Source organism: Topomyia yanbarensis, chromosome 3 (genome assembly GCF_030247195.1).
Source record: "Topomyia yanbarensis strain Yona2022 chromosome 3, ASM3024719v1, whole genome shotgun sequence".
In the NCBI taxonomy this organism is placed as follows: Eukaryota; Metazoa; Arthropoda; class Insecta; order Diptera; family Culicidae; genus Topomyia; species Topomyia yanbarensis.
The window spans coordinates 306,886,494-306,906,616 of record NC_080672.1 but is presented as its reverse complement, the minus strand read 5'-3'; the positions used below and the strand labels follow the sequence as shown (position 1 = coordinate 306,906,616).

Sequence of the window (20,123 nt, the reverse complement as noted above, 5' to 3'; positions counted from 1 at the left end):
TAAAAATTAAACAATTTTAAACGATTTTTCGTTCATTTCGCGAAAATCCTAATAGTTAACCTCATCATTTTAATAATTCAGATTGTTAGACTTGATGAGCTGCTTAATTCGTTCTTTGACATGATACACTTACCTTTTCTTATTTTCATGATTTTGGGTTATTCAACATGGATATTTTTATCTCATTTTCACAAGTACCAGCTCTAATTGAAAAATTATGGCACTTATTGTACTTTTTTTCTTTTTATTCGAAAGTCAGGAAAATTTTACAGTGAAAAATGTATTAATACCTTTCAGTTAAGTGAATTTAGTATTCTTTTAAAAGTAAATTAGTTTAAAGTTAGTGCTGTTATTAGCATTTTCGTTAATTTTCTTAAAATAGTAAATAATAAACATCGCCATTATTATCATGGAAATAATGCATCTCAGCAAGTTCTACAGTTCTTTCTTTGACTCCATTCAATTATCTCTTTTGGTTTCGACGCAAAATCGTTTTTATCACATCGTTTCATATGCAAAAATAACGATTTCGAACCCACTACATTTGTGGCGAGCTCATGCTGTGTTAACTATTAAATAGCAGCAAAATGAAAAGAGATATAGACAAAGTATCTAAAAAAAAGTTATAGAGAACATTAAGGGGCATCAAATGAACAATAGTAACGATAAATTTTGTTGATCAATAAATAGAATAATTAAAAAACTCTCCAAAAAACACAAATTTTGAGTTATTTCGTTAGTAAAAAATCATTTAGTACACTTAACTAAAAGATATTGCTGCATACACTGATAGGACATTTTCTCAGCTTTCTAATGAAATCTTGTAAATAACGATATAAAGCATATTTTTTAGATTAGAGTCTTTGAAGCACTTGTAAGTCGGTTACAGGAAAAGTATAGTAATGAAATTACAAAGAAATTAGAAGAGATAGAAATATGACGTCCAAGAACAAATTATGAATCGTCCTAAAACCCAACTTTTGGATAATGGATATTGCTATAATCATACTTAATTATTTCGAGAAAATTAGCAAAAACCTCCTCAAAAACACTAACTTTTAACTACTTTACAGCTAAAAGGTAATTAAAACTAATTACTTAAAAGATATGAGAACACCATTCAATAGTAAATTTCCTAATCTTTCGAATGGAACTGAAACGTTTAAAATACAAAGTATACTTTTAAAGTTAGAGGTATTTTAAGACAAATTAGTTTTTTACACAAAAAGTTCAATAACTCTGTAACGGTTGAGATTTGATGGTATGTGTAGAACAATTTTTTTCTCCAAATATGGCAGTCTATCACCCCCGAGAGATTCTTAACCATGAACCAAACACCCTGTATATATATATATATATATATATATATATATATATATATATATATATATATATATATATATATATATATATATATATATATATATATATATATATATATATATATATATATATATATATATATATATATATATATATATATATATATATATATATATATATATATATATATATATATATATATATATATATATATATATATGATGGGTTCCTGAGTATAAGGCTTACCAGAGAATCTTCGATAGCTAGAGTGTGGACCAGCTCAGGCCTCCCAACATCGAATCAAGTATGTCTCCCGACACAATAGGATCCAGCAGGCTAAACAATTCCACCAGCGCCGACCGAAACTAAATTGATCCAGGACTTCTCCAATTGCATGCTTAACACATCACTCGGTAGTAACAATCCAATTTATTATAGTTCATTACACTAAACACATTTTATTATCTGCAACACACAATTTAATCTACCATAAAACATTTATTGCCTAACACATATTTTTTAACTTAATTATAATAATTTTTGCATGCGGGCTTTATCGGTGTCACTCCGGCGCGATCTAGATGGATACTCACTCACAGCATCTCAAGATCGATCTTTATCAGTCCGTTCGGGATTGAAGCGGCAGCATGTGGTAGTGTAATCAGCCGAATTATCCTTCCCTGGCTAATCTCTCGAAGAGTCCGACAGATTATTGATGACGTCACCGCTTCTCATCACTGGCTCGTTCTTTATCAAGGGCACCGGACGATCGATGCCGTATTGTTTTGGATGTCTAGACGGGTAAGGCGATCCTACAGCAGAACAATGTACTGTTTTCAAACTGTCTGCACCAGGGATGTAGTTGAAGGCAGGTCGCAGACATCCTCACCCACCCTGAAATATTCGCTATTTCTGAAATAAAGAAAGAAACTCCTCTCGACTAGGATGGGATAGGCAAGGCTACTGCTGCTGGCGGCTACTAGGTTGTTCGTTGAATTCTGGTGTAGGCAGCAAACACAGCTTCTCAACCGGACGCTTCAATGTTCCAGAAGCGGTCTTAAGAGTGACCACTCTAACAATACCGTCTGGTCCTGGATGTAACTCCTGTATTCTACCCATTTTCCAGCGTGTTGGAGGTAGGTTTTCTTCGAAAATGACGACAAGCTTACCGATTTCAATTTCTATTGGTGGTCGCCAGCGCTTCGTTCGACCCTGCAACTGACACAAGTACTCCCTCTGCCATCTTCTCCAAAAATCCTGGAACATCCTTTGCATACGTTGCCAATAGTTTAAACGGTTTATGGGAACTGCTTGCAACTGTTGTTCTGGAAGTGACTGCAATGAAGATCCAACCAAGAAATGCGCAGGAGTTAACGGTTCAAGATCGTTCGGGTCGTCTGATGTAGGTGTAAGTGGTCGAGAATTTAAACAGCCTTCCACTTGCACAAGAAGCGTGTTCATATCTTCGGGCGACACGACGCTGTCCCCAATCACGCGCAAGAGGTGATGTTTGGCCGATCTCACAGCCGCCTCCCACAAGCCTCCGAAATGAGGTGCACTCGGAGGACTAAAATGCCAGCGAATGCCCTCTTCTGCACATTTCTTGGATACCTTCTCCTGATGATGTTTATCCCGCAACAAACGTAGCACTTCTTCCAGTTTGTTCCGAGCTCCAACGAAGTTAGTACCGTTGTCGGAATAAATATCGGTTGGCCTTCCTCGACGGGCAACGAACCGACGCAAAGCCTGCAAGAATCGATCCGTAGATAAATCCCCGACAAGCTCCAGATGAATCGCCTTCGTGCAAAGGCACACGAAAATTGCCGCGTACGCTTTTACTGCTGCGCGTCGTGGTACAGGGCGCACATAGATTGGTCCGAAATAGTCCACTCCCGACCTTGAGAAAGGACGAGAAATAATCACTCGCGCTGCTGGCAGGTCTCCCATAAATTGCTGCAACGGAGTGGGCTTTGATCGGAAGCATTTTTGACAACGATGAACGGTTTCCCTGGCTACATTGCGTCCTCCTAACGGCCAGTAGCGAAGTCTGACCACACTCAGCAACAATTGTGGCCCTGCGTGAAGCAAACGTTCGTGGTAGTGCTGAAGAATCATACGTGTCAAGCGATGTCGAGCTGGGAGCACAATGGGATGTTTGGCATCTTCTGGTTCATTTGAATGGATTAACCGCCCGCCAACTCTTATGAGCTCCTCCCTTTCTGACACAAATGAATTGAACCATCGCAGAGGAGATTTCCTTGGAAGCATATCCCCTTTTAGCAGTGCTTTTCGTTCATCAGGAAAGACTTCCCGTTGCACCCGTTCTATAAGTATATATTCGGCTGTTTTGAGCCCTTCTGTAGTAATCCAACCGGATCGTCGATCCTTCTTCGGGGTACGAAGTAACGAAATCAATCGGAGCCATATTGCTGTACGGCGAATTAAATTGGAGTATGTAGCGAATTTGGATAAATACCATTCATTGAATTCCGCCACCACCGAGGCCGTATTAGCAACAACTGTGCGTCTCCTCTCTTCCTCAACCCCCTCACTCGATGAATTATCGAAACTATTTGGCCATTCCTCATGGTCGTGCGTTAACCAGCTTGGGCCATTCCACCAGAAATTATTATGAATTATTTCTTCTGGAGAGATACCCCTCGAGATAAGATCGGCTGGATTATGAATTCCTGGAACATGTCTCCATTCATGCCCCTCTGTTATAGTTTGGATTGTTGCCACTCTATTTGCGACGAATATAGTCCATGTGGCCGGACAAGCTTGCAACCATCGAAGCACACACGTTGAATCTGTCCAAAAATATGCACGTGCGATCGAGCGAGTTGCCTGTTGCACCCTTTGGAATAGTTGAGCGGCTAAGACCGCTCCGCAAAGCTCCAACCTCGGGATCGTCATACATTTAACCGGAGCCACCTTTGACTTCGATGTGAGCAATTGAACCTTCACCCTTCCTGCTGTATCGATGCTTCGAACATATAGGCACGCACCGTAGGCCTTCAGTGACGCGTCTGAGAAGCAATGGAATTCCATCACGACTGCCCTGGGGATAATTACACAGCGATCCACGTGTATTTGATTAAGTAGATGAAGCTGCTGATGGTACTTCCGCCACGTCTCACCCACCATCGAAGGTAACGGCTGGTCCCAGCCAAATCTCTGTTCGTGTTCGTCACGCAGCATCCAAGATTGCTGCATGAAAAGCTTGGCCATTGTAATGGTTGCACCAACCAGACCCAGAGGATCAAACAGAGTCGCAATGATCGACAAAAGTTGCCTCCTGGTAATAAGCAGATTATCGTCAATGGAAGGTATGCTGAATTGAAATTTGAAGACGTCTGTTCTAGGCTGCCACACTAATCCTAGTGTCTTGATCGATGGGTCTGGATCTAATTCGATTTCTGAGCCACGGATTGCCAGATTTTCTTCAGGAATACCACGTAAAACCTCGACACAATTGGATGCCCACTTCCTGAGCTGGAATCCCCCACTAACCATCAACTTGTCCAATTGTATCCTCATCGTAAGTGCCTCCGCTGCATCATCGGAACCCGTGAGTACATCATCCATGTATGTGTCTTCCGTAATTGCCTTGGTAGCGAGCGGATATCGTTGCTCCTCATCCATCGCTAGCTGTTTCAGTGTCCTTGTGGCCAAAAATGGAGCAGGCTTGGTTCCGTAAGTAACGGTGTTCATCTCATAGGTAACTACTTCATCCCTTGGTGATGAGCGCCATAGAATCGATTGAAGATGTCGTTCGTCGGGGTTCACATTAATTTGACGAAACATTTTCTCGACATCAGCAACCAGCATTATCTGCCTTGTTCGGCAACGGAGAATAATCGACCTCAAGTCCTCTTGTATTACTGGCCCTACCAGCAATGTATCGTTCAGCGACACTCCTGAGGCCGTTTTGCAGGAGGCGTCGAATACTACCCTAACCTTGGTGGTGGTACTCGCCTCTTTAACCACCGGATGATGTGGTAAATAACACCGTTTATCCGTGTTGGGAATGGTAGTATCGACTCGCTGCATATGACCCAGACGCACATATTCGGTCAAGAATGCCTTGTACTGCTCCCGTAATGCAGCATCCCTTTCCAATCTCCGCTCCGTGCCTTGGAGACGTCGGAATGCGATCCCCCTAGAATCGCCCAATTGTTTTAGTTTGTCCTCATCCTTTGGCAATGATACAGTGTAGCGGCCGCTTTCCCCACGCTGAATCGAATGCACAAACAGCTCTTCACAGCGTGCTTCTTCCGGTGAATTGTTCCTGGTTGATCCCATATCTTCGCAGGTCCAAAATCGAGCCATCAGCTCTTCCAAGCCTTCCGTAGTAGAAACATTGCAGCTAATATTCAATGTCTTATCGGGCACAGATGAACCGCCACACACAACCCATCCAAATACGGAGTCATTTAATGAGGGTAATCGTTCTCCCAAAGGAATCTTGCGTCCGGTTTGGAAAAACTCGAAGAATGACTCGATTCCTAGTACGATGTCAATACTCTGAGAAACACCGAAAGCAGGATCTGCTAACTCAACATCTCGTGGAATCGGCCAACCGATTGTGTCGATGTTAACCGTTGGTAAATTTACCGTCACCTTCGGAAGCACCAAAAAACTCATCGCCCGAGAGAAATCAGTAACTCGTGACAACACTGTGGCCTCTATACGCTGCTTTACCTTGCTAGTCCGTTGACCAATCCCTAATATCGAGATGTCCACCTTATCTCGATCCACCTTTAGACGTTGACTCAATCGCTCCGAAATGAAATTGCTCTCTGAACCTGAGTCGAGTAGAGCCCGTGCTGGGTACTGAGTGCCACCATCATCCTCGATGATGACCACCGCTGTAGCCAACAAAACCTGCGACGAGTGTCGATGTACTGATCCAACTAACGAAACTTCAGTGGCTGCCATGTTAGCCACTTGCGAGGAGGAGGAGGAGGGTGTAGCGATAGAGCTACTTGAATTGTCTTGTGAGACGGAAGCATTGGAACCTTGACTACCAGCTGTATCCTTGGGCTTCTCATTCCTCCCAGCTCGGAAGCAAACCAATGTATGGTGACGTCCTTTACAATGGCGACAAGAATATTTTGATTGGCAATCCTTCGCATGATGCCCTTGGCGGAAACAGTTGCGACAGAGTGAGTTGTTGCGCAACAACACATCTCTCTCTCTGAAACCGGCATTTCTTGGAATTTACCGCACTGATATAGTGGATGGCTACTCTTGCACGCTACGCAGTTACTGTGGTTTGCTTGAACCGTGTTGAAACTATTTTTAACTGCAAAGGGTTTCGGCTTCAACGGAGGTTGTGATTGCTGGACACCCCTAGTGTCCACGGCCCTTGAAGGTAACGCCTCCAAAATTTGAATCCTCCGATGAAGAAAATCCGTCAAATCATTTAGCGAATCTTGATCCTTATTCGATGAGTGCTCCTCCCAGCCTCTTCGCGTGATCGGGTCGAGACGTGCAGAAAGTAAATTTACCAATAGAAGATCCTTATAATCATGCGGCTGCACAATTTGATCCAGTGTTTGAACTACCCTTTGGAAGCCTTCCAATAGGGAGTGGAGATCAGCAACGGATTCCCTTGTTAGTGCTGGTAGTTTGAAGAGCGATTGGACCTGACGCTTCTTCAATTGTTTACTGTTATTATAGCGTTTTAACAGCATTTCCCAAGCCACCTGGTAATTAGCCCGAGTGATTTGTAGCGGTTCGATCAAACTTTTAGGTTCACCCAGAAGGCATCCTTTTAGGTAGTGAAATTTCTCCACCTCTGGTAAATCCGCCTTCCAGTGTATAAGTGAAGTGAAGAGATCCCGGAATCCTAGCCATTCGTCAATGTCGCCGTTGAACGTCTGCAGCTTTATTTGAGGCAGCCGCACATGGTCCATTGTGCTATGCACCGACGTATCACCGACCCGTATCGATTGTTCCATGGCTGGTGCCTCTTGTCTTTCTTTGGCCATATCCACAAGAAACGATTTTGCCCTGTAGTATCGATCGCTGAAGTCCAACCTTTCATCCTCGTAGTCATCACCCTTTGCTGCATAGTCGTCGTGCGATTTCAACTCTATAAGGGTGTCGCTGAATTTTTCCCACAGTTCGTCGAGTTTTTCCAGTCGTACTTCAATCTGGGTAGTAGTTGTATTTTCCTTGAAGTCTTCGACGAAACGATAAATATCGTCAAAAGAAGATTGGACATCCTTCAGCTTGGTAACGAGCAACTTCAACGATGGAGACTTCTTCGTGCTGGATGCGGCAGGAGGCATGGTGCTTATTTCACTCGGGAAACCGGTAAATGAGAGGTGATTTCAGTGCAATACCCTGTGAACGGCCCTAGCTTCGCTAGGTATATACTATCTGCAGCACTGACCTTACAGGAACTATAGATGCGCCCCAGAGCGTTGAAATGCCAAACTACAAGCAATGGAATAACGTCACACTAACTCCATGCAGATGTAACACTTGATGCACGATGTATAACCAGCCAATATGCGAGGGCAGAGGAGAGGAAGCGAGTATGTAGTATCAAAGAGAATGCCAGCGACAGCTGGACATATACTGTGGTCACTCACCACGACAACCAACAGAAGATTCGAAGTTCCAAAATATTCCGATGAAAAGCGACAACCAATAATTGTGCACAACCGTGCTGAAGTTATGCTCAGGGATCAGTATGGTACAGTCAAAAGGACGAAAATTCAATCACCAAATGTGTATTTATCTGATGCCTAGACAACGGTGGTCATATACTGTGCATTTACTAACCTGGAGAAAAATATGTTGGGGCTCCCAGGTCTTAGCATGCATAAACGTCTTCAGGATACCGATGAAACCAGCAACAATACTCTCAGCATATGTCGACGAACCGATATGGGACACGCGCCCATCAAACTCCAGATGTAGTAATAAAGTTGTAATCCACATGCAGCCTTCCTTTCGTTGTTGCAAACAGGATCATCCTCCGTGATGAGATTAGATTGCAGTGGTCCAGATATCGAAAGATGGCATTAGTTTTGTAACAAGAAAACTTCGACCGGACATACACCTGAACATGTAATATTTACCTGGAAGAACAGGTTGATTCTCCTGTTCAGGGTCCAATCAGCGTAGAAAATCTAATCGAGTATCCGAAATCCACCGCAACGAAGGAGTTTTCACTAGCAGCTACCGTCCGTCACTGCCTTCTAAATTTTAATGTTCACCGACGTCAAATTGCAGCAGCACTATGATGTGTTGTTCCTCCAAAATTGATCATGCACTATCTCCATCCAATAGACGCCAATCCGTAAAGGGACGCCAAGCCACAAAATGACGCCAAGCGCGCGGTGTAATTGAAGTCCAATTGTCCGAAGGTACAATGTCCGTAATAATGGGCGCTATTTAATTGTTCGGCGTGTCGATGGCTCCATATATCCGGATACAATGGCGGTACGAGATGAATAAGACAAAAGTATCCACGCGTCCAATGCCCCTAGCATCGACGGCGTCCTTCCAAGGTCCGACCGAATTGGATCCGGTTCGAAGGACCAGAGGGATGGGTTCCTGAGTATAAGGCTTACCAGAGAATCTTCGATAGCTAGAGTGTGGACCAGCTCAGGCCTCCCAACATCGAATCAAGTATGTCTCCCGACACAATAGGATCCAGCAGGCTAAACAATTCCACCAGCGCCGACCGAAACTAAATTGATCCAGGACTTCTCCAATTGCATGCTTAACACATCACTCGGTAGTAACAATCCAATTTATTATAGTTCATTACACTAAACACATTTTATTATCTGCAACACACAATTTAATCTACCATAAAACATTTATTGCCTAACACATATTTTTTAACTTAATTATAATAATTTTGGCATGCGGGCTTTATCGGTGTCACTCCGGCGCGATCTAGATGGATACTCACTCACAGCATCTCAAGATCGATCTTTATCAGTCCGTTCGGGATTGAAGCGGCAGCATGTGGTAGTGTAATCAGCCGAATTATCCTTCCCTGGCTAATCTCTCGGAGAGTCCGACAGATTATTGATGACGTCACCGCTTCTCATCACTGGCTCGTTCTTTATCAAGGGCACCGGACGATCGATGCCGTATTGTTTTGGATGTCTAGACGGGTAAGGCGATCCTACAGCAGAACAATGTACTGTTTTCAAACTGTCTGCACCAGGGATGTAGTTGAAGGCAGGTCGCAGACAATATATATATATATATATATATATATATATATATATATATATATATATATATATATATATATATATATATATATATATATATATATATATATATATATATATATATATATATATATATATATATATATATATATATATATATATATATATATATATATATATATATATATATATATATATATATATATATATATATATATATATATATATATATATATATATATATATATATATATATATATATAATAATATAGATATAGATAGATAGATAGATGTAAAAAAAACTACAAAAACCAGCGAACACGCAGCAAAACTTTTTTAAATTAGTACCATATAATTAATCTTTCTTAGTTGAAACATAAACATTAAAAATGCATTTTTAAAAATTAAAAAAATACAGGGGGCCCTAAATAATTCTTTCTTTTATGGAGAATATAAACCAAATTTTGTCCTTTTCAGATTTTTTTTGGATTTCCAACAAAAAAATCACTAGAACATTGTTAGTAAGTTCTTTGCGTTTCTCCATCAGTAATTAGTTAACAAATACAATACAAACAAGTTGGAATATCCTTCTCATTATTTATCACAAAACACATGTACAGGAGTCAGTTTGACACTTCATTTATTAAGTGAACAGATTCTATCGAAAATGTTTGAAAATAAATATTTTGTCTCTTGTGATTTGGTAATCAACCAATAAACTTATAAAACAATATTATAAAAATCATTTGGAAGCTTTCCTCTTGGTTTGGTACAGATGCCAAGAATGCAACATTATAATTCAATTAATGACAATAATAATGGATTCAAGTATGTAGGTATTTTCATTTGGTAAAATTAAAAATAAAGTTTAACACACAAATCATCGCATATTATTGAGTGAATATGACTAGCAGATTTAGCAATGTTGCGCAAGAACGTTAGAAACCGCAACAAGTTCAAAACAAAAGCCAACGGACTACGCCCAACTACCCCTCAGTGGATGCAAATAACTGAAGTTCGCCGTCTAACTGAACTCAGACGTCAGCAGTGAGATTCCATCCGAAATTTTTTCTTCTTAGGAAGAATTTGTTTTAGATAGGTAGATTATTAAGAGAGGGGTAATGGTTTTAGCGTGAAAAAACACTATTTACGATTTTTTTAGAAATTTGGGCGAAGCGAATTGATCAAAACTTTTGTACATTATAATGTATCATTTCTCGACAAACATATGATTACGGCCTAAAAGCCAACTGTCAAAATCCACTTTGAATGGAAATTCCGGACAAACCGTTGCGCGCCAATCAGAGATGTTTATAGTAACCGCAAGAAAATTGAAAACTGTTGTGAACTGTGTTCGGCTAGTAACGGTTTGTCCGGAATTTCCATTCAAAGTGGGTTTTGACAGTTGGCTTTTAGGCCGTAATCATATGTTTGTCGAGATTTCATCCAAAAAAGTCATTTCACCAAAAGTTTTTTTTTTGAAACTCTTACCCCCTTAAACATACTTTATACATCTTCACCCTAAACTCCTTGGCAGGGAAAATATACTCCGATTGAAGAAGAAAAGACGAGTTTGCAATCAAAGTAGCTAGTAAACATAATTGTATTCCGAAAAAAAAAATTGAATTTCACTACCACTAAGCTCATTCAAACTCGTGGCTCATAAATTGGTAAGGTATGCGACGCACCTAATCCCTAAATCCTAAATTATAATCTTAAAATAATCCATTTTATTTATACTCAAAATAAGATTTACAGTTTATGATTTTAAGACAGATAGTCACGTAGCGAACATGTTCGCGGTGGCCTCATGATTCTGATGCTTGAAGCGATATAAAACTTCGATGTTCGCGATTCTCAAATAAACGAGGCATTCGCTTTATATGTGTTCACCGAATATCGCTTCGAAACTCTGTGGAAATGTTCCAAAAACGCAAAAACCACGAGCCAAGAGCTTACCTCGTGTTCGACGATGTGTGCTTCTAAGGTTAATGTCAACTTTTTCGAACATTGTAAAAAGCGAACTAGATGCGAAGCTCGTTTCGTCCGAGCAGAGATAAGTTTTACCCCTAAATGTTCGCAGCGATTGTGTGAAACTTATCGATTGCATGTGGTATGCTTGAGAGGGTGCTTCGTGACGCTTCGAACAGCAATCAATTCATTTTGCGAACTTTTCCTGCCCTGATAGGCTGTACCTCGTGGTATTGGAACCATTTGGTGATTTCACCCCGAAACAGACATTCCGGAGCAGGCTCCCGTAGGGCCGTGAATGGCCATTCCATTCCAATTCCATTTTTCAAACTACCATAGGATCCCGCAACAATAAATAACAGGCTTCCGAGACAATTTGAAGAGTTTTGATACTCATTTTGCTAGGGCATTATTTAAATTTACAAATCATACCCTAGTACTGGAACATTACTCCGGAAAATCCGGATCCATTCATTGGGTTCAATGTTACAGAATCCAAAAGTGGACGAGTTCCTGAATCTAAAACATCAAGTGTCAAAATCGGTTAAAGGAAGCCATAGTTATGAGCATTTTAATTTTTGGGTACCCTGGTACCCTCGTTGGCCTGTTATAGGTGTTTTTTTTTTGTTGGACACATAACAGTTAATTTCAACAAATTGTTTAAAAAAATGTTTTTCTTCGGATTATATCTCTGGTACTGTTTGCACTAGAATCAATCAGCGAGATATTTTTTTTAAGATTTGTTTAGGGATTTCAAAAAAAATGAAAAGTTTTTAATGCCAATATTGCCAAATATGCAACTTTTTAATTTTACACTAAAAGTACATTTTTCTCGTAATACATCGGTTACTGTAGGCCACATAAAACGTCATTATACCTACATTGCTCGGTCGGTTTCTGGCTATCTCTTGGGATTATGATGACATGCTTCTCAGGGTTCTGTTTGGGATACTTTTCAAGATTCTGATCGAAGTTTTCTTAGCATCCCAATGGAATCTATTTCAGAGCTTCGATTCAATATTTATCCGTATTTCTACGGTTTTTTTTTCTAAATTTTGATGCAGGGTTCTAGAGAAAAACTTCTTAAATGTCTAGTGGAATCTTTCTCAAGATAGAATTCCGCTGAAGATTATGCTTTATTCCAGATACTGACAGAATCATGGTCCTATTATCATTGGAATCCGGTGTAATGTCCTGATGAATATCCTGCTTTGAGTTCCAGTCGACTTTGACACAAACAATATTGCTCTTCTCCCATTATCCCCTTCAATAAGTGATTTCTGCTCAGAATTCCAATAGAATCTTTAACCCGTTCGTGCCCTTCTGGTTGATGAACAACCATGTTTCTATATGACTATAACTTTTGGTTTACACAACGTCAAGTAAGGCTAATAACTGCGACTAAGATCTTTCATTTGAGCACTAAAAGTTATAAATATTAGCATTAGAACAGAAGTTATTACAATTAATCTGATTGGGTTCCGCTGAAGCAGTGCTGCCAGGGATAGTTTCTGTTAATGGCGAAATGAAATTTTGGAATATTTTCTTAGCCTGGGAATATTATTGAAAACTGCTGAAACTTTCTAATTTAGATTGCCCTCAATTACCTTTTCTATGCAATTGCACTAGATCGGAAGGTAAATATTGAGCAGCTGCAAAAGAAGCACCTATCTTTCTTAAACCAGGTTTTTCGTGTTTCTTGACGCCAACAGTTTTAATGAAAAATAGTTTTGGGACCCTATTGGCGGTAGAAAAAAGTTGGTCAAGAAACGGTTAACGAGATTCTGAAAAGAGACCCGGCCGTCACTGGAGGTGATTTCAATTCTAGGGTAGCTCAAGCAAAGATGGATGATAGGCTATGTAAAGAGGGCGCAGGAGTACTTCTCGCTGAGGCGCCCGGGAACCTGGTAGTCCTTCGCTAGTGACAAGTATGAGTGGGACAGTTTGCGAAGACTACACGCGTAGTTATTACCTGACAATCCAGTATTGGTCAACTAAATGATGCTACAAGGACAAGGACAAGGATCTCTTTGTGGGTGCGCAACACGCACTCTTCTAATTAGAATTACTAGACATGTTAGCTGTGCTATGTGACACTCCACGTAAATTAAACTGGAGCCGAGAAACAGACGACCCCCAGTTTACTTACTAACTTTATTTTTTTCTGGTATTCGAGTAATCGAATCAGTTACCACGGAAAATCTAAGCCCTGGGTAATCGAGTTTGACTTGTATTGCAAAAGACACACCTTATTAAAAAGTTTATCTTAGAATTCTTGTACAAATAGCTATAAACAACTGATACATATCGTTAACTCGTTACCAATATGAATAATAAATGAAAACCAACTGAAAATGCAAATCACACCCTGAAAGTCTGAAAAATCGACTAGGGCCAAAATAGGTACATTTACCATAATAGGAAAATTTGCCCTGGTCATTTTATTTCCAATTTCTCCACGAATGAAGCTTAAATTCATGAAATAACGCAAAAAAAAAGTTTGATTCGATTATCCGGGTGATTCGATTATCCGGGGTGAGATTTTTTTCAAATCCCCGGATAATCGAGTCCGACCTGTATAGCTAAAATCCATTGTCTATCAAGACACACCTTCTGATCTTTTACCTTTCCTACTAAGGGACCATTCATAAATTACGTAACGAAAAAATTGTCCAAAATTAACTCCTCCCTCCCCCCATGTAACAAATTGTTACAAATTTCTCTACCCCCTCCTCTGTTACGTAACAAATTCTCAATTCTTTGGTAAAAACATGTTACGTAATGTTTCAACTTACACCCCCTCTCCATATGACATAACATGTCACAATTTGTGAAACCCCCTTCCCCTCTAAAAGCGCTACGTAATTTATGAAAGGTCCCTAACAACATTCCTTTCCCGTGATGGCCGTAGAGATTCTCAGGTCTCTACCAACAGAGAGTGTCGAACGGACCCCACACGAGACAGAAATATTGTCAATAAAAAACTGCTTCAGTCCCAATCCCATTTAAATTCTACAGAATCAATATTTTCAAGATGTCCTTACATTATCAATATATTGAACAATATATGATTTATTATCAATATTTCTGCTCCTGTAGAATCCGTTCAACATTCCTTTCCTTCGCTGGTGGAACAGCATTGGTCGTGGCCGGCTTCGTTATTGATCATTTTATGAAAATGTTGAGTCATTGAAACATGCACAGCGAGAATGATCTTCTGTTGAATATCGTAATGGAACTATCTACCTAAGCTATTGAGCTTTGGGTGCTTATCTTGCCCCATCCTACCCTAACATACAATCAGACCAAGCCACGTTGATGTAACGTTGATGTTGATGTGACGTTGACATTCGGGCTGAATTGTCTAACAAAGTATTAGTTTTAAATAAATCATGAACACTAGGGTAGACGAGCCCTTGTTCATCTCATTAGTCAGGTTGTCACACTATTTCGTTGATAATTCGGATACCTGTTAGTGGATTGTCCTTAAGTAGTTTTGCTTCGTTCCTAAGAAGTAATACAATGAAAAATCTGGAAAATGTAATATACTCGCGTTTGAGCGAAGTGAAAAGTCGAGTACAATGCGCCTTAATTCATCCTACCATTTAGACTAATGCATTAACTAGAGATAGCAGACACTGCTCTAACTAATCTGTTGAAATGAGTGGGATGAATAAAGGTGCTAAGATGAATCAGGACAATTACCCTATAACCTCTCAAAACATTCATTTGTTGTAAATAGATCATTAGTACCGGATTGATTACTCATGCTAACATTAATTCTCATCATCTTCCATTAGCTTTCTCACTTTCTCAAGAAACAGTAACTTATCCTATTAGCTCTTTGTTTAATTATCACCAGCTAATTAATTACCAACCCTATAAGCATGTGTTTAATTATCACAAAGCTAATAGGGTATGGAAGCTTGATTTACAAAATACAAGCTGCATGCTTCAATATTACAAAATTTAGACGATTCTATGCTGCCGCTCTGCGCACAATTGTCCCATATGTATAGGGATTCCCATAGCACATGGGGCAGATATGGTTATAGCGGCAGTTTAGTTGAGGCTAGGAAATTATCAATCACAACAGCTGAAACTATCATTGGCATCAATCTTGCAGTTTAGGAAGACCCGTAACACTATCAGCCCCTTGCTGAATTTGGGTCTGACAAAATAGGGACCTTGATGAAATTGCGACATATTTTTCTAGTCTTTTTAATAAACCGTACCCTGTTCTCCAGGGTTGGCCTCATAACCCTTCCTGATTATTTAGAATAAATTGTCTTTAAGGAGGTCTACCGACGCAAAATTTAAATAAAAAGGTTTTCATTTTTGCATATTTTAAGTGCTTAAGAAAAATGCTCAAGGATTTACTTGAATTTGACTTGGTTCGCCTTCTAGAGCCCATCAATTGGGGGAGGACGAAATCGGGCGCCTACAAATTCCTGGTCTGATAAAATCGGGTCTTCACTGTATTGACGTTGCCTCGATTCTATAAAATAAATCTGCAAAAATATCTTAACGACGACGAATACATTGGGTGCTTTTTGTCCTGGTAACCATGTTTCAGTCTACCACTCATATCTTATGTCATATCATCTCTATCCATATTGGTCGCTTGCAATCGGATGAATAATTTCTTCATATTTATAGCTCGATGAAGTTCAACGCAATTAAATTTTCGCTAGCGAATTGGACCTATATATTCACTACATACATCGATACACGCAGGCACCGGTTTAACACTCAATCCTCACAATTACAGCAAACTAGCACGCAATCAGTCGAGAAATCATTGAGAGCTCAAATTCTCTTGGTTTAATAACGGCCAATTCCACCGGTTTCATCGGATTTCAGCTATTTTTACTTTTTGGTAAATCAATACAAAACGACTGATAACCGATATAGCAAATATTTAAACTGACCTAATCGGCTATCCTCTATCAACGTTTAGCACCCATAATTGTAGCGTAAAGCACGATGTAGCTCAACTGAGATGAAACGTGTCATTAAACGCAAAAATACGTGTCCTTTGTAGTTCGAAAGCTAAAGCGAGCCATATGGTGATTATGGTAAATGTAGGTTCTAAATAATACTTTCTGTTGCAATTAGTTTCCGCTATCAGCAGTTATCGTCCTAACGCTGATAAAAACCGCAAACTGAAGGATAAGGTGTTTGAATATCTCAAAATACTAGCATTTTGTAATAGCTAGCTCATTCACTTTATCAGCGTAAAATCGTTTATCTGCACTACTAGCTCAAGCATATATTTCGTACCTACATAAGTAAATGTGAAAGAATGCAGATTGAAAAACAGTAATAACAAAGAGATTATGCTAGTATCTTTCCGCTGTTATTGTCTGAAATGCCACCTTGTTTTGCATGTTAGACCTTCTGTTGTCGCTAATTTTGATACCCATGTTTGATGAATGTACACATTACAAAACAATGTAAACAAATTGTAAACACTTACCGAGAAAGAGTTTAGTTAATGCATTTTTCGACTACGTTGCCCGAGTTGTTTCCGTTTTCCATATGTTTGTTTGGATACTTTTGTATAAATCGTAGCTGACGGTGGTGATAATTTACAAGTACGCTAAGCAATTTTCTACTCACAATTCCGTCTAGTTCAGTAGTACTTATTACCAGTCTGCAATCACTCTCGCTTTTTTGTTCGGTCTAGCAAATTTTAAAATTTTTCACACTCGCTCATCCATTGCCATGACGGCGTGCGCTGATGACGTTTTGCGTATGTGCGCAGTGAATGGAAGTCGATGGGAATGGGAAAAGAAGGAATAATGACATTGCGTGGCAGAGCAATCCATTTATCAGTGTTATGGATCCATAGAAGCTATTGAGAAAGTGGTGTTTTTATCACTTATGATATTTACAGAAGCTTGCGTTTCGACGTTTGCATCGTTGGATTATACAAGTACCAGGGTTCTAAGAAGAACAAGTCGAAACGCAAACCCTTGGACTAATATAGTTAGCATTGGTACCATTTATATAACACGTAGTTTAAAAGCTAATTTTCACATTGAAGAGAAATATTTCATATTATGTGAAACTGGTACATTTTACCGACAAATTACATTTCGACGGTCATTTTACTATACTTGGCAATGATATAATTCAGAAATTCTACCCTTTGCGCCGTTAGTTAGGCTAAAATAGACTGTTTTTCAGAGATTGAAGCAAGTATGTTGGAATGTAGGGCAGCTTTGCACAAAACAATAAAAATCAAAAGTATGAAAAGAATATCGATATGTTCGATCGCTTATTAGCGAATACATGGTTTTATTTGGCAAATAAAATAAAGGCCTCGTTCCGACCCAGATTTTGACAACATTCTAAACTATTGAACATAGTTTGCACATGAAAACTGCTTGTATAAGCGTAGTTCGAGCTTTCTCCAATCACTTTATACTTAATCAGTACAATTTATCGAGAATATAATCATGAAACGTAACAAAATACTAATCAAAATTCGATTTCGATCAACATCGAAAGTTTTTCAAAAAATCATCATAGTCAAGAAAAAAATCCATAAAAATAATCAAAAACACCATTTGAGTAAACGAACGAACGTTTACACACACATTAAAAACGTAACACCTTTTTGTCACGGGTAACGGCTGCTTTGTCGTGCCCAGCTCGCTCCTTCGGCTGTAGTCCTTTATCCAGGACCATCTTCTCCAAGTCGGCCGGTGTGATGATCGGTTTCTTTGGACAATATTTTTTCGTGTGCGCGTGAATCCCCGTTGCTTTGCAATAGGGACAAACGTATTTCATCAACCTAGGGCACATGACCAATCCGTTCACATCTCGGCACGTATGTCCTAAGTACGTCTCTTCAGCTTCATGGTTGTTGTAGCAGAAGACGCAAAACTTCATGAAAGTAGGAAACAAACATTGTAATACTTACAAGAGCTTAAAAATTACTACAAACGTACATCGTTCTCCTTCTGAACGCGACGGCGTCTTGATTGTTTATGCGTGCTGTCGAACGCTCTCAGCTGTTCTTCAGCATCATCAACTGTTGGGCATGCCGAAAAGGATTGATTGTTCATGCCGATGGATGTATCTTTCGGCCAGAGTGAATTAGTGCCGAACCCGGCTTGATGGCGTGTACACAAAATTCCTCTCTCACTAATGGAAGATTCAATTCCATTCCGAATGAAATCTTGCCGAATCAGATCCGTGTCTCTTTTCCCTGATGTCCTTAGCTCCCGCTCTATTCCAGCAACGTCGATAGAGAACCCTTGCATGGAAGATGTGAGTTCGCTGACGTTGAACTCAAACTTCCTTGAGCTGAAGGATGAATATCCAAAGTAAGGATACATCAGCGCCAATGGATGTTCGTTATCGATGGAATCGTTACTATTAAACGATTCCATTCCGGTATAGCACATATACGATGCGTTGCTGCCGTTTGCCTCATGCAGGACATCCGGATCATTAAACAGATGAGTTGGGAGCATGTTTTAGAAAGTCTCTAGAAGTAATGGACATATTTGGAAATAATACCTTAACCGTCTTTTGATAAGGAAATAAAAATTGCCTACCTAGTGTATTCGGTGAATCACTTTCCGCTTTATTGAAGGTCAATCAAGCCTCATCTATTGTTCTGTACATCACACCATTAGCCGACTTTAACGCATCCGATTGTCGTGGTCGGAGTCGTTTCTTTTTGTGTTACTAGCACCAGAAATATAACCGTAAGATTTAATATGTTATTAAAAAATCAAACTTCCGACAAAAACAGTTGAAAATGATCATCAGGACTTAGCCGATCAGGACTCAACAGGATTTCCAGAATCCAAGCAAAGTTGCCAGTTGAACAGAGTTGAACGACTATACACTATTACAGGTAAATGCTATTAGCTCGACAAAAAACTGGTCGAATAAAGAGACGTATATCTAGGTTGGGTTTTCAAAAAGCCGTATTGACATTTTTCTCAAACGGAGAAATATGCTAGGAAATATGAGTTTTTAATTTTGCGACCAAACTTTTAAATCCTATTTCGAAACAAAACTGTTTTATATGATGATAAACCTATTCATGTACTTTAGTTCTATAATGCGGTTGAAAGGAAATTATAGCGTTTATTACGAGTTTTAAGCAAAATTCGACAATACGACCTTTTGCTGTCAATACGACATCTTTTTAACTTACGATACGTCCTTTTTCTTGTGAATATTTCACATACGTCGTAGCGCTTAGGACTGATCTCTGTTCAATAGATCCCATAGGCCTATTGAAAAATTTAATTTAATGTGTAGTTAAAATGTAATAACGTTAATAACGTTGTAAGTCGAATTAATTCTGGCAACTCTAGTTCGCAGTTCAACTACTCCCCGAAAGAGCGCTTTAGATGTTTCATCGACTTTATTAATGGCGATTTCGCTTGAACCTGAAACTGAGTCAGGTTCTAACCCCAACTGCTGTCAGTTCATACATTTTGACAGCAGTTGGGGTTAGGAACTGACTCAGTTTCGCCTCAAACAAAAACCACATAAGAATGAGGGGTAATCGATATAAAACTAGGACGACGAGGACGACGAAATGTCAATATTCTCCCCCCCCCCTCGGAAGTACGTTTTCCTGTATTT

The 20,123-nt window shown here is 39.5% G+C and overlaps 3 protein-coding genes across 6 annotated transcripts; all 3 read right to left on the bottom strand.

The window, feature by feature from the left end:
* Positions 1-1,575: 1,575 nt before the first annotated feature.
* On the bottom strand, positions 1,576-17,275 carry LOC131690696 (uncharacterized). 4 transcript variants are annotated; one of them, XR_009305625.1, is made up of 3 exons: positions 16,984-17,275; positions 1,917-9,481; positions 1,576-1,788 (listed from the first exon to the last, which is right to left on the bottom strand). XR_009305625.1 is itself a non-coding variant. In XM_058976626.1 (3 exons), exon 3 carries the CDS (start codon positions 6,262-6,264, stop codon positions 2,284-2,286), a length of 3,981 nt encoding a protein of 1,326 aa, XP_058832609.1. In that variant the 5' UTR covers positions 6,265-9,134; positions 9,263-9,481; positions 16,984-17,275; the 3' UTR covers positions 1,576-2,283. The 4 variants fall into 4 exon arrangements, 3 of the variants coding, with proteins under 3 accessions (XP_058832609.1, XP_058832610.1, XP_058832608.1); XM_058976626.1 differs by having other exon boundaries at positions 1,576-9,134; positions 9,263-9,481; XM_058976627.1 differs by having other exon boundaries at positions 1,576-9,078; positions 9,263-9,481.
* On the bottom strand, positions 6,769-7,622 carry LOC131688042 (uncharacterized). The gene is made up of 2 exons (XM_058972169.1): positions 6,837-7,622; positions 6,769-6,795 (listed from the first exon to the last, which is right to left on the bottom strand). Exons 1-2 carry the CDS (start codon positions 7,620-7,622, stop codon positions 6,769-6,771), a joined length of 813 nt encoding a protein of 270 aa, XP_058828152.1.
* A 499-nt stretch (positions 17,276-17,774) lies between the features above and the next one.
* On the bottom strand, positions 17,775-19,367 carry LOC131691311 (uncharacterized). The gene is made up of 3 exons (XM_058977603.1): positions 19,076-19,367; positions 18,464-19,005; positions 17,775-18,398 (listed from the first exon to the last, which is right to left on the bottom strand). Exons 2-3 carry the CDS (start codon positions 18,989-18,991, stop codon positions 18,111-18,113), a joined length of 816 nt encoding a protein of 271 aa, XP_058833586.1. The 5' UTR covers positions 18,992-19,005; positions 19,076-19,367; the 3' UTR covers positions 17,775-18,110.
* Between the last annotated feature and the right edge of the window lie 756 nt (positions 19,368-20,123).